The 15,004-nt window shown below is 45.2% G+C and overlaps 2 protein-coding genes across 2 annotated transcripts in view; one reads left to right on the top strand and one right to left on the bottom strand.

The window, feature by feature from the left end:
* LOC144496809 (uncharacterized) overlaps window positions 1-15,004 on the bottom strand; it is a 77,470-nt gene that overhangs the window by 25,622 nt on the left and 36,844 nt on the right. The window lies entirely within an intron of this gene.
* Window positions 4,583-12,806, top strand: LOC144496792 (zinc-binding protein A33-like). The gene is made up of 6 exons (XM_078217338.1): window positions 4,583-4,993; window positions 5,073-5,168; window positions 5,262-5,495; window positions 7,565-7,587; window positions 9,316-9,431; window positions 12,256-12,806. The coding sequence occupies exons 1-6, from the start codon at window positions 4,583-4,585 to the stop codon at window positions 12,804-12,806; spliced, it is 1,431 nt and encodes a 476-aa protein (XP_078073464.1).

Below are 15,004 nucleotides of genomic sequence, written 5' to 3'. Positions count from 1 at the left end.
CAGATACTTTTAAAGGCTTTTGTTTGAGAAATATATAGTGCAAAGAGAAGTGAATTTTATCTTGGACTTATGGGGTGCAAGTTTTCTTATTCTACCTAAAATAACCTATCGTAGAAAATGCAGTTCATGACAACTAGTTTCCAATCAAAGCCAAAAAAGTTGGAGGTGTGTACAATAATACAATTTGACAAACTTTGCAGGTTTAAGTGTAGGGTTACAATTCAACGAATGACAATGTTGATATACTCTGATTTAGCTCCTTGGCTGTATCCAGTCTCACAGTAGGTAAACATACTCAGTGTACACCTGTGAATATTTTTTAAAAACTCCTTTCTTTAAAAAAAAATCAGTGCACTCTGAACGAGGCAAAAGTAATTTTGCATCATTATAACCCTGCAAATGCACCAGAATTTGAGCACTTCACTTTGAAAGAAGTGATGGCAAAAGTGCAAGGGAACGTAATACTGATCATTGTGGGACTTAAACCTCTTAAGCTTAAGATTGAGCAAGTTGGGAGAATATGTGATGCAAGTTATAAACAAGCTGAGATGAATGACATTTTGTAAATTCACATTTAATTTCACACAAGACCTATAATCAAGGTCGTGGTCTTGAAATAACTGAAGGTTGTTTCACAATTCATACTAATGCATACAAACATGAATTAGGAGCAGGAGTAGGCTACTCAGCCCTTCAACCTACTCTGCCATTCATAAGGTCATGGCTGATCTGCTTGTACTTCAATCGCTCCATCCCTGCCTACCAATATCCTTTCACCCTCTTGTTAATCAAGGGTCTAGTGCTGCCTTAAAAATATTCAAACACTGCTTCCACTGCCTTTTGAAGAAGAGAGTTCCAGAAACTCACGGGCATTTGAGAGAAAAAAAACTCATCTATGTCTTAAATGAGTGACCCCTTATTTTTAAACACTGACTCCTAATTCTCGATTCTCTGACAAGAAGAAACATGGCGGCATGGTGGCACAGTGGTTAGCACTGCTGCCTCACAGTGCCAGGGACCCGGGTTTAATTCCAGCCTCAGGTTACTGTCTGTGTGGAATTTGCACATTTTCCCCGTGTCTGCGTGGGTTTCCTCCGGGTGCTCCAGTTTCCTCCCACAGTCCAAAGATGTGTGTGTTAGATTGATTGACCATGATAAATTGACCCTAATTTCAGGGGGATTATCAGGTAAATATGTGAGGTTATGGGAATAGGGTGGGATTATGGTTGGTGCAGACTTGATGGGCCGAATGACCTCCTTCTGCACTATCGGGATTCTATGATTCTATTCGCTCCACATCTACCCTGTCAGTACCCCTTAAGATCGTAAACAAATTGATCAAGTAACCTCTTATTCTTCGAAAATATAGTGGTTGCAAACTAAGCTCTCCAACCTTTCCTTGTAAGACAATGCACCCATTGCTGGAACTAATTTGGTAAACCGTCTCTGAACTTCTAATGCATTTATGTCTTTCCCCAAACAAGAAAGTCAATACTCTACACAATATCCAGATGGGGCTCAGCAATGCCCTGTACAACTGAAGCATAACCTTCAAACTTACATAATCGGTTCACCTCATGATTACCAATAACATTCTATTAGCTTTCCTCATTACTTGCTGTACCTGTATGCTAACCTTTTGTGATTCATGCAATCACCCAGATCCCTCCACATCTTGGAGCTCTGAAATTTCTCACCATTTTGACAATAAACTTTTTTATTCTTCCTGCCGAAATAGACAATTTAAAAAAAATTCAATTGTGGAACATGGCTTGTCAGCATTTATTGCCCATCCCTAGTTGCCCTTGAGAAGGTGGTGGTGAGCTGCCTTCTTGAATTGTTGCTGTGGGTTGACCCACAATGCTGTCAGGAAGGGAATTCCAAGATTTTGACCCAGTGACTGCAAAGGAATGGCGATATATTTCCAAGACAGGATGGTAAATGGCTTAAAGGGGGACTTGCAGGTGGTGGTGTTCCCATGTATCTGTTGCCCTTATCCTTCTAGATGGAAGTGGTCATGGGTTTGGAAGGTACTGTCTAAGGATGTATGATGAATTTTTGTAGTGCGTCTTGTAGATAGCTCAGACTACAGCTTCTGAGCGTCGGTGGTGGAGGAAGTAGATGTTTGTGGATGTGGTGCCAATCAAGTGGGCTGCTTTGTTCTGGATGGTGTCAAGTTTCTTGAGTGTTGTTGGAGCTGCACTCATCCAGGCTAGTGGGGAGTATTCCACCACATTCCTGACTTGTGTCTTGTAGATGGTGGACAGGCTTTGGGGAATAAAGAGGTGAATTACTCGATGCAGTATTCCTAGCCTCTGACCTGACCTTGTAGTCACTGTGTTTATGTGATGAGTCCAGTAGAGTTTCTGGTCAACGGTAACCCCAAGGATGTTGACAGTGGGGGATTCAATGATGGTAAATATATTGAATGTCAAGGGGCGGTGATTAGATTGTTTCTTATTGGTGATGATCAGTGCCTGGCATTTGTGTGGCATGAATGTTAATTTCAAATTTTCCCACATTATGTTCCATTTGCAAGAATTTTTCCCATTCACTTAATTTATTTATGTCCTTTTGTAGCCTCCTATGTCCACTTCACAATTTACTTTCCGATGAGTCTTTGTGTTGTCATCAAATTTAGCTACCGCTACCATACCGCTACATTCAGCCATGTAATTTACATACATTGCAAACAGTTGAGGCCTCGGCACTGATCCCCGTGCCACACTTCTGATCACAACCTGTCAACTAGAAAAAGACTCAGTTATGCCTTAACATAGAACATAGAACATAGAAAGCCACAGCACAAACAGGCCCTTCGGCCCACAAGTTGCGCCGATCACATCCCCACCTCTAGGCCTATCTATAGCCCTCAATCCCATTAAATCCCATGTACTCATCCAGAAGTCTCTTAAAAGACCCCAACGAGTTTGCCTCCACCACCACCGACGTCAGCCGATTCCACTCACCCACCACCCTCTGAGTGAAAAACTTACCCCTGACATCCCCCCTGTACCTACCCCCCAGCACCTTAAACCTGTGTCCTCTCGTAGCAACCATTTCAGCCCTTGGAAATAGCCTCTGAGAGTCCACCCTATCCAGACCCCTCAACATCTTGTAAACCTCTATCAGGTCACCTCTCATCCTTCGTCTCTCCAGGGAGAAGAGACCAAGCTCCCTCAACCTATCCTCATAAGGCATGCCCCCCAATCCAGGCAACATCCTTGTAAATCTCCTCTGCACCCTTTCAATGGCTTCAACATCTTTCCTGTAATGAGGTGACCAGAACTGCGCGCAGTACTCCAAGTGGGGTCTAACCAGGGTCCTATAAAGCTGCAGCATTATCTCCCGACTCCTAAACTCAATCCCTCGACTGCAGCATTATCTCCCGACTCCTAAACTCAATCCCTCGCTGTTTCCTTTAGCTGCTTTCTGTCTCCTTTCCTTTTGAATAAATTAGTTACATTTTGTTACCGTCCAAACTAAAGGAACCTGTAGCTCTGACAAAAGGTCATCCCGACTCAAAACGATTTTCCAGCATTTTCTGTTTTGGTTTCAGATTCCAGCATCTGCAGCATTTTGCTTTAACCGTGTGCAGATTTCTCCCTCGCAATATATACATAAATAAAACAGCTGCACTGGTCACTTGTTTGACTCCTGTGCCGCCGGGTGGCTGATGCATCCCCCTGTAGCACGAGTGAAAACATTTCAGAAATACTAATGGTCTGAAACGCACCTTGGGATGTCCAATAGTTGTGAAAGGCACCATATAAATGCAAGAGTTTCTTCCAAATAAAATCAAGCCTCATAGGTCCAACCCCTGGATTGATCGTTCACCTGTCCTCGACAATATCTTCTTGACATTAGAGCAGTACGGTGGCACAGTGGTTAGCACTGCTGCCTCACAGCATCAGGGACCTGGGTTCGATTCCTGGCTTGGGTCACTGTCTGGGTGTAGTTTGCACATTCTCCCCGTGTCTGCGTGGTTTTACGCTGGGTGCTCTGGTTTCATCCCACAGTCCAAAGATGTGCAGGTTAGGTGGATTGGCCATGCTAAATTGCCCTTCGTGTCAGGGAAACTAGCTAGGGTAAATGCATGGGGTTGTGGGGATAAGAGCCTAGGTGGGATTGTGGTTGGTGCAGGCTTGATGGGCCGAATGGCCTCCTTCTGCACTAGAATTCTATGACATTCACAGCACTGTGTCTTTAAGTTAGGCAGCTGAAATTATTTACAGACTATGGTTTGTTTTGGCAGCGAGTTCAGACTGTAGAAAAGTGTAATGTAATCTCGGTCCCGCCCATCTCCACCTTCTCCCTTTCGGCTGACTGCCAACACCCTGCGGACTTCTCTTGGTCTGTGATTGGTTACCCTACCATGTTCAAACTTGAGTCGTCTTTCAACACCTACAAGAAGCTTTTATTCTCCTTTTGAAAAAAGTCAAAAAGACAAAAATCAGTTTTGAACAACAATATTTCAATATTGTGGTGAACTTGATCTGGAAATCGCCAAACTGAAAGTGTTCAGGAATGCAGTCACATTCAAATTGAAACCGATTGGAATCAGGAAGTGCTGACTGTGAACATGGCTTCCAGACAACAGGTCCTGAGTTTGACCGAGGAGACAATTTGTCCCATTTGTCTTGATTTCTTCACTGATCCGGTAATACTGGATTGTGGACACAACTTCTGCCGCTCCTGTATCACCCAGTGTTGGGAAAAGAAGGAGATAAACTCCTGTCCGGAATGTAGAGAGGAGTTTCTGGAAAAAAATCTCAGGATAAATCGGGCCTTAGCGAATCTGGCCGAGAAAGCTCAACAAGTAAAGCTAAATCCGAAAGAGAAGGAAAGTAAACTTCACTGTGAGGAACATGAGGAAGAACTGAAGCTGTTTTGTGAAACTGACAAGAAATTGATCTGTCTGATTTGTAGAGATTCGCGGGAACACAAATCTCATAATTTCATGCCAATTAAAGAAGCTGTTGAAATCTACAAGGTAATGTTATAAGCTGATAGTTTAAACACATTTTCATGGTTTGACACTTTCATTCTGTGATTTTCTCTCCCAATCCCAGGAGCAGCTGAAATTTTCCTTGGATTTTCTCACAGAGAAGAATTCGACGGTTCTAGAAATGGAACAGAAACAGAAACGGAAGATTTCTGAAGTTAGGGTAAGGTCTCCCTGCGCTGATTTACTGGGATCTCGGTTAGTTTTGTTCCCTTTATCGCGGGACATTAATTATGTTTCACATTTCATTGGGTAGGAACAGTCGAGCAGTCTGCAGACCCACATCACATCCGAGTTCACTAAAATGCACCAGATTCTCACCGAGAAAGAGCAGCGTTTACTCAGAGATCTCAGGGAAGAAGAGGAGAGGATTCTAGAATCAATGGAGAGAAACCTTCAAGAGGTTCAGGAGAATTTAAATTCTATTGAGGAGAAACTCTCAAAGTTGCAGAAACAGATGGAGCAAAAAGACGAGCTGATATTTCTGAAGGTGAGGGAATATATTGCGGGTCGGTTCAATGAAACACCCCACACTCCCTGTGAGCTGTGTAAATGCACAATTAAACTGATTTTTCTGCAATTGGGGACATTTTGCTGTTACAAAATTAACCGCAGCCAATGCTCTGCGGAATGACCAGAATCATTAATGACATAAGATTAGGAGCGGCGGGTGGGGGTGGAGGGTTCGGAGGCCACTGAAGTCCCTAGCTGGTCGGGGACATGGCTGGTCAGTGCCCACCTGGCAGTTCCAACCTGGACAAGCTAGGTGGGTACTGCTGGGTGGCCCTGCCAGGGTCTGGGGACAGTGCCAAGGAGGTTGGGGCCTGATGGGGACCCTGAAGGTGGTGAAGCAAGAGGGAGTAATGAAGGGGTCATGAGGTGCACGGCATGAAAGGAGACCCATTGGGAGGGCCCCAATGCCCAGATGCTGTATTTAAGGCCCACACCCTCTCAGAACTGAAGCCAAATTCACCGCTTTCCCCAGAAATGACTTAAGTGTGGGAAGATTGTGATCTGATTTGCGGCTGACCAGCACATTAATTTTCTCACCCAAAATGACACTTGGGCAGAGTTCTCCCAAAACATTTCCAAATGTTATCATGGTGGGAATAATGGAGTGACCCGTGCCGACCACTCAGGGACGCTCACTCTGCAATCCTCCAACACTCAGTCACTTTTTCAAGAGTTGGGAGTTTCACGCTGGTCCTAAACATGTCGGTGAGCCTGGCTCAGTCACCGTTTTGCAAGGACACGGTAGCACAGTGGTTAGCACTGCTGCTTCACAGCTCCAGGGACCTGGGTTCGATTCCCGGCTTGGGTCACTGTCTGTGTGGAGTTTGCACATTCTCCTTGTGTCTGCGTGGGTTTCCTCCGGGTGCTCCGGTTTCCTCCCACAATCCAAAGATGTGCGGGTTAGGTTGATTGGCCATGCTAAAATTGTCCCTTAGTGTCCTGAGATGTGTAGGTTAGAGGGATTAGTGGGTAAAATATGTAGGGATATGGGGGTAGAGCCTGGGTGGGATTGTGGTCGGTGCAGACTCGATGGGCCGAATGGCCTCTTCTGTACTGTAGGGTTTCTATGATTTCTATGACACCCCAATCTCACAGTGCAGTGGGAGACTCCCTCCCTCTCCATGGACATCCGGTCCCCCACCTCATTGGCAGCATGTTCCCTACCCCATCCCCGTCATGTTGCCATCATCAGGGCATCGGAGCCTTGCCAATGTATCCCCCTGCCTCACCCCTGACTTGCATCCCATCATGACCCTCGACATGCCCAGCCATCATGACCGCCTTCATGATCCAAAACCTCCATGAACACCGTCAGATCCTCCTCGCATAGCTGGCCATCAGACACCCCCCCACACAGCCTGTCCGTCATGACCCCTACTCAGGCCCCACCCCCTCAGCACTGCCACTGGTGGTGCCCAAACTGTGCACTGGCAGTGCCCAACTGGAATCGCTGTGGTGGCCGGTGACCTGTCCTGGGGTGTCTGGTGGGCATGCCAATGCACCAAGTGGGCACCAAACAATACGCACTGTCTGGCCATTCGCCTGAATCCCTCTGGCGTGACCATCAAGCCAGGTCTCCGCTAATGGAGACCAGTAGTGATTTCGTACCTGTGTGACCTCCCACCAGAGAGGTGGGAGCCTTCCAGGAGGGGGTACAATCATGTGCCAAACTTGTTAATGGGATTGAAATCCAGTCAATCTCTTGCAAAGCCACCACACGCCCATTGTGGGCACAATTCGGTTTATGCCATTAGAAAGGAATCACAGTTTAGTGCCAGGTGCAATCCCAATTTTTAGACCCGCACGCTATTCTCCAGGATCGGCGCAATCTGCACAGGCACATCAAGATCGGAGAATCCCCCCTTAGTCATTGTTTAAGAAAATTCCGCTCAGTGTTTGCAAACGGGACTGATGTCCAGTTTCAGTTTAGTTTTCCTTCCGAAATCCATACTTTACACTTTGGTGTTGTGTCAGTTCATTTCTCCAGTCTGTTTATATCCTATTGAAAGCTGTTACTATCATCCTCACTCTTTTGACTTCTTTCAGGCGGAGATTCATCAGAAGAGAAGGTAGGGCAAGTTCTTTACTGACACTCTGTACAGTTGTCTCCATTGAAGTAGATAAATCCCCTGGTCCCTTTGGGATCTACCCCAGAATACTGAGGGAGGCAAGGGTGGAAATTGCTGGGGCCTTGACAGAAATCTTTGTATTCTCATTGGCTACCGGTGAAGTTCCAGAGGACTGGAGGATCGCCAATGTTGTTCCATTGTTTAAGAGGGGCAGCAGGGATAATCCAGGAAATTATAGGCCGGTGAGCCTTACGTCAGTGGTCGGAAAATTATTGGAAAAGATTCTGAGGGACAGGATTTACTCACATTTGGAAACAAATGGACTTATTAGTGATAGCATGGTTTTGTGAAGTGGAGGTCATGCATCACTAACTTGATCAAGTTTTTCGAGGAAGTGACGAAGATGATAGATGAGGGAAAGGCAGTGGATGTTGTATACATGGACTTCAGTAAAGCCTTTGACAAGGTATCTTCTGGTAGACTGGTAAGAAAGGTGAAGTCACACAGGATCAGAGGAGAGCTGGCAAGATGGATACAGAACTGGTTTAGCCATAGAAGACAGAGGGTAGCAGTAGAGGGGTGCTTTTCTGAATGGAAGGCTTTGACTAGCGATGTTCCACAGGGATCAGTTCTGGGATCTTTGTTGTTTGTCGTATGTATAAATTATTTGGAGGAAAATGTAACTGGTCTGATTCGTAAAAATTGATGGAGTTGCGGATAATGAAGACGATTGTCAGAGGATACAGCAAGATATGGACCGGTTGGAGACTTGGGCAGAGAAATGGCAAATGGAGTTTAATCCGGGCAAGCGGGAGGTAATGCATTTTGGAAGGTCCAACGCATGTAGGAATTATACAGTAAATGGAAGAACGCTTAGGAGTATTGACAGGCAGAGAGATCTGCGTACATGCCCACCGATCACTGAAAGTGGAAAGCAGGTGGATAAGGTAGTCAAGAAAGCATACGGCATGCTTGCTTTCATCGGTTGGCATTGAGTATAAAAATTGGCAGGTCATGCTGCAGCTGTACAGAACCTTAGTTAGGCCTCATTTAGAATATGGTGTACAATTCTGGTCGCCACACTACCAGAAGAATGTGGATGCTTTGGAGAGGGTACAGAAGAGGTTTACCAGGATGTTGCCTGGTCTGGAGGATATTAGCTATGAGGAGAGGTTGGATAAACTCGCTTTGTTCTCATTGGAATGACAGAGGTTGAGGGAGTGACCTGATAGAGATCTATAAGATTATGAGTGGCATGGACAGAGTGGATAGTCAGATGCTCTTTCCTCGGGTAGAAAAGTCAAGTACTAGAGGACATAGGTTTAAGGTGGGTGGGGAAAAGTTTAGAGGAGATGTGCGAGGCAAGTTTCTAAAACACCGGGTGGTGAATGTCTGGAACGCGCTGCCTGGGGAGGTACGATAGCGACATTTAAGGGGCATCTAGACAAATACATGAATAGGATGGGACTGGAAGGATTTGGACTCCGTAAGTGCATATTGTTTAAGTTTAGGCAGGTATCATGATCGGCGCAGGCTTGGAGGGTCGATGGGCCTGTTCCTGTGCTGTACTGTTCTTCATTCTCTTTGTTCTTTGACTGAGAAAAGTGTTATGAATTTCCTTCCTGGTTAAAAATGTTGACAGCAACTAGTATAACTTGAATGTTTAAACCATTTTCAAAATATTCCAACAAGGATGAATTCATAATGTCAACTATTTAATACTTACAGGATTTCAGAGGAATTTAGCAAACTCTCAGTTGCTAATGCTGCCCTATCAATTGGAAAGTTCAAAGGTCCTTTACAATACACAGCCTGGAGAGAAATGATAAACTCCATCAGTCCTGGTAAACTTATTATGTTAATTTTCCTACCTATCAATGAGATTGTGAAAAGCCTAAAGAGGCTCCAAGGCTCCAAATTAAATACTTACATTTCCGGTTATTGATCCTTAGGAGACTGTCCATTCTCACAATTTATTTCCCGTGGGTTCCTCTGGGTAAGTCTGAAGCCACCAGTACTGTGTGTCAAAGCAGTGAGGGATCTGTACAACCAGAGGAATAGAACAGCAATCTCAGGGTGTTAAATCAAATTTCTAGAGGAGACTGTGCTGTTGCTATTTGGAGTCCTGGGTATTATTTTTAGAATCATATGATCAGGAAGAGAAATAGACATTCGAGGGAGCATGTGTCAACAAACCGCTAATCTATTTGGTTAAAATAGTCCTCTTAGTCAAGACGAGGGGCAGAAATGATGAGTCTGAATTGGAGAAGGGAAGGGCTTGGGAATCTTACTGAAATATTCAATGGTTAAAACACTGGAGAGAAGATAAACATTTGTAAGTTTAACACATTCACAGAGTCAACAATGAAGTAGGGATAGTTTCAAACTTAGAGCATGGAGAGTGAAAAGGCACATTAGGTGGAACTAGGGTTACTCACTGAGTGATCCTATTGAATAGACCGTGGATTAGTGAGCTCATTGCTTGCTCTATGAACTTGATAAAAGGCCCAATCCATTCTAAGGGTTCAGCTTCAGCAAGATATTGCTGTCCAGTTTTCCATGGGTTTGTGCTGTCGGAGCTTGTTCTGTGCTTCTGGGGCAGGGGGGATGAAGAGAGGAAATACACCAAGTCCACCAGTAGGGTGCTGGCATGATTATACACCGGGATTCAAGAGGGAAGGGGAAGGAGCAGCGGGCAGCAGTAAGAAAAAAAATAACTCCACCTCCTGGGAGAATTATAGTGTCAGTGCAACACCAGGTATATAGGCCATACATCCTGATAACGGGTGAATTGTATCAAGCAGTATATCCGTTTAGCTGTTTGTAATAGGCAGTTTATTGACCGTAGCCAACGAGCCTTTGCTTTTGAATGTCAGATCATAATTTTTAACTTTGTGATAACACTGTGCATTTAAGAAATGTATTTATACCACTCTTCTTGTGAAGGGAATGTTTTAAACTTCAGCTGTGATTACGGTGCCGATTTGTCTGCAATGGGTAGCCCACATGCTGAGAATACAGAAGCATGATTGACCCTAGATAATGGGGTTTTTGTTTTAAACTGAGCTAATGCAGTTCTGTTTATTTTTTGGGTTGTCCCCTAGAGTTTCAGAGTAAGGTTTAATTAGTTTGATAGACAAGAGCGCATCATGTGCTAATGGCAGGAGCTAGGCTTATGGAGGGGAAAAAGCCGTCAGTTGTCTGTTCGGATTTCCAAGGAGCAGAAGATCTCTCTCTCTCTCTGGTGATTGAAGCCTTGGACCTGTCAGAAAATAAGTATCTCCCTCCAGATGTGTTTTGGAGGTTTGAGGGCTAACAGTTCGCATACCGCACGTAAGCCTGTTGTTTGCTAACTGATTTTGGAGAAGAGTTTACGTCAATGAGGAATATTATTTAAATTGGAACTCACAGAGATAGGCGAGTGGTTCAGAATTATATTTTGTAATGTTTAAGCATTTCAATTGGTAAAAGTCATGCTAATTATTGTTGTTATAGTTAAACTATATTGTTAAATAAAGTTCATTTTGATAAAAGCTTCCAAGGAGGTCAATAGAATCACACCTGGTCTAAAACACCTTATGCTCACACTAATGCCAAAATCAAAAATAGTTGGGGTCTAGTCTAACTTCATAATATACCTTGGAGTTCCTGATTTGATCCCTAACAACACAAGATGTGATTCCACAATTGGACTAACCTTTAACAAACATTTAGATGAGCACTTGAAATGTCAAAGAACACAAAGCTTTGGAGCAAATGCTGGAAAATGGGATGAGAATTGATGGGTTTTTGATGGTTGACACTGATGTGATGGGCCAAAGGCCTCGTGCAGTGCTGTAAAAATCTATGACTCTATGATCCCCTCTTCTGCTCCCAATTTTGCTTCCCCTTTGCCCACATACTTTCTTTTTTATCCCCGCCTGCTCTCACTCTCCATGGCTCCTACTATTTCCCTTTCCCCCCTCTCTGTCAGTCACTCAATTTCCCATGTTTTCTCTCTTGCTCTATCCACACCTCCCCAATGTCCCTGGTGTCTGCCCCGCTCCCCACCCCCACCCCAACTCCCCACTCCTGCAAAGTCTCTTCCTTTGAAATCCCCTGCTCCCACATTCTCTACACCACCTGCCAATCTCTTTCATCTCCCACTCACCGCTCCCACCCCTGTACACACTCCTCACTTCCTTTTTCTATCCTGCTCATCCTAGTGTATCTCCTTTCCCCTACAATCTCCCTCCCCTTCTTTTACTGTCTTCCCTGACTGCATCCAGGACTTTCGCTCCCTTTTGCAATTTCTCTCATCTCATCCGCTCCAACTCTACCGCCCAATCTCTGCTACACTCTTGCTCACTCCACCCGCAGTCTGCCCTCTACCTCTCCAGCTCGCTGATATCCCACTACCTGTTGCTCGTCACTCCTAGCTTCCTCATTCTGCACCCCACCACTGTAGTACCTTCCCCCTTACGCTCTTACAGCCATTCACCTTCCTAATTCTTTCTGTCTGCCCTCCTCACAACTCAGTCTCCTCCTTACCTCCACTATAACCTTTTATTCACCTCTCCTGCTCTCCTCTCCTCCACCTTCTCCCTCCCTAACCCCCCCATGCATTCTCAACGTTGATATTTCCAACCAACTTTTCAATCAGATTGTGTTATTCTAATTTTCCACCAGCTCCAGCCTCTCTGACTCTGGATCCGAACACAGCGAATCCCTGGCTCATCCTGTCTGAGGACCGGACCAGTGTGAGACTCGGAGACAAACGGCAGTTGCTCCCGGACACCCCGGAGAGGTTTGATCCCGGTCTCTGTGTTTTGGGATCAGAGGGATTCACATCAGGGAGACATTACTGGGAGGTGGAGGTGGGGGAGAAGACAGAGTGGGAGGTGGGAGTGGCCAGAGAATTTGGCACTAGGAAAGGTGAAATCAACCTGAGCCCTGGAGCTGGATACTGGACTGTGTGGCTGGAATTTGGAAGGGACTATTTTGCTGCCACCTCACCCCAGGGTACTCTGCTCACCCTGAGTGTGAATCCCCGGAAGATCGGGGTTTTCCTGGACTATGAGGGTGGACAGGTGTCATTTTACAATGCGGACAACATGTCCAATCTCCACACTTTCACCCACACTTTCACTGAGAGAATCTTTCCCATCTTTGATCCCGGAACGTATGAGGGCAGGCAAAACTTCGCCCCACTGACAATCTGTCGGATTCAAGGTCACTAACAGATCCATCCCATAATTTCACTTCGTCTCCCTGCCTCCTGTCAGCTGTAAACTGATGGGTGTGGGTCTCATTTACAGGTGGAGAGGGAGAAGGGCAGCAAAGTGGCACAACGGGTGGCATGGTGGCACAGTGGTTGGCACTGCTGTCTCACAGCGCCAGGGACCTAGGTTCAATTCCGGCCTTGAATGACTGCCTGCGCGGAGTTTGCACGTTCTCCTGGTGTCTACGTGGGAATCCTCCAGGTGCTCCGGTTCCAAGATGTGCAGGTTAGGTGGATTGGTCATGCTAAATTGCCCCTTCATGTCAGGGTAAATATGTGGGGTTATGGGGATAGGGCTTAGATGGGACAGTTATCATTGCAGGCTCGATGAACCAAATGGCCTCCTGCTGCACTGTAGGGATTCTATGAAGCCAGGTTAATATTCCGGGTATGAACCCTATATGGGAATTGGGAACTGAAAGATCAGCAAGGACCTCTGTAGGACTTGGGGGAAAGATGGAGGGGAGAGAACAAATAAATAGAAGCTCAAATGTAGAGAGGAACTTACTGGGTGGAATGAGATGTGAACTGCAGGAACCTGATGATCATCCTGCCTGTAAAATTACTCCACCAGAGGAAGGAGGCGGAACATCCATGTTGGAGATGAATCAGCGAATAGGAACATATAGCTTTGAGGCAGGAGTAGGCCATTCGGCCCATCGAGTCTTCTCACCAGTCGAAAAGATCATGGCTGATCGAGTTGTGGTCTCAGCTCTATTTCCTGTCTGACTCCAGAAACCTTGACTTCTTTGCCTTGATTAATCTCAAAGACCCAGCCCTCATCACATTCTGGGAAAGAGAATTACACACTCTATCGATCATCAGGGGAGGTGATGACCCAGTGGTATTATCGCTAGACTATTAATCCAGTGAATGTTCTGGGGCCCCGGGTTCAGATTCTGCAATGTCAGACGGTGGAATTCAATGAAAGAAAATCTGTTAGTAAGAATCTACTGGTGACCATGAAACCATTGTCAATTGTCAGAAAAACCCATCTGGTTCACTAATGTCCTTTATAGAGAAGGAAATCTGCTATCCTTACCTGGTCTAGCCTACATGTGACTCCAGCAATGTAGTTAACTCTCAACTGCCCTCCGAAGGCAACTAAGGATGGGCAATAAATGCTGGCTAGCCAGCGATGCTCATGTCCCATGAATGAATGAATAAAAAAAGTTCTAAGTAAATAAAAAGTAATCCTCATTAAAATGTAGACCTCTTATTCTTAAACTATGTCCTCAATGTTTAACTTTCTCCACACAATGAATCATCTCCCCAGTGTCCATCACATTTAGTCCACTCAAGATCTTGTATCTTTCAGTCAGATCAGTTCTCATTCTGCTAAACTCCAATGGTATAGGCTTCATGTGCTGATAGTTTCCTCATAAGATGAGCCCCACAAGACTCGGTTTAGTGAACATTCTCTGAACTGCTTCTAAAGCAATGTTACCCTTTTGCTCTCAAATAGGGTAACCAAAACTGTACACAATCCACCAAATTTGTTCTCACCAAGGCCACATACAGCTGTAGTAAAACCTCCCCACTTTTATAATCCAATCCTCTTGAAATAAACAGCAACATTCCCTCTCCCATCCTAATCACTTGCTTTACCTGCGAGACTAACATTTTCTGACTCATGCACCAAGGCATCCAGGTCCCTCTATACCACCAAGTTCTGTAATATCCCTCTATTTAAATAGTATTCTGTTTTTCCATTCTTCCTGCCAAGCTGGACAAGTTCACACTTCACCATCTTTAATGGGTTGTGAGTGTTCTCAAATTGGAGCAGAGGAATTCTTTGGTGGTCCATTCAATAATTTATTTAGAGGGCGGGAGAGAGAGAGAAGTACAAGTGGTAGTGAGGGTGCGGGTTGGTGTGGTGGTGTGAACTCAAAAACTAACCAACGTTCAGCTTTGTATGAATTCCCAGAAGTTAGTGCTAGTCCTGCATGAGCAGATATCAGGATTTCTCTCTCTTCTTCATGGTGATGGACATTTCGGCTGTCATGGTTTACAGTGGTGGTCTGTCATTTCCATCTCCAAACTCTGTGGCCTGGAGCTCAGCTCCTCCCTCTGCAACTGGATCCTGAACTTCCTAACCCACAGACTGCAATCAGTAAGGACAGGTAACAACACTTCCTCCACGATCATCCTCAACAC

Source organism: Mustelus asterias, chromosome 8, assembly GCF_964213995.1.
Source record: "Mustelus asterias chromosome 8, sMusAst1.hap1.1, whole genome shotgun sequence".
Lineage (NCBI taxonomy): Eukaryota > Metazoa > Chordata > Chondrichthyes > Carcharhiniformes > Triakidae > Mustelus > Mustelus asterias.
The sequence above is the reverse complement of the archived record's forward strand: the minus strand, read 5'-3'. Positions and strand labels throughout refer to the sequence as shown.

Coding starts and splice junctions, on each gene's coding strand:
- LOC144496792 (XM_078217338.1), top strand. CDS start 4,583: ATGGCTTCCAGACAACAGGTCCTGAGTTTGACCGAGGAGACAATTTGT. Junction 4,994..5,072: donor AAGCTGTTGAAATCTACAAG/GTAATGTTATAA, acceptor TCCCAATCCCAG/GAGCAGCTGAAATTTTCCTT. Junction 5,496..7,564: donor ACGAGCTGATATTTCTGAAG/GTGAGGGAATAT, acceptor GACTTCTTTCAG/GCGGAGATTCATCAGAAGAG.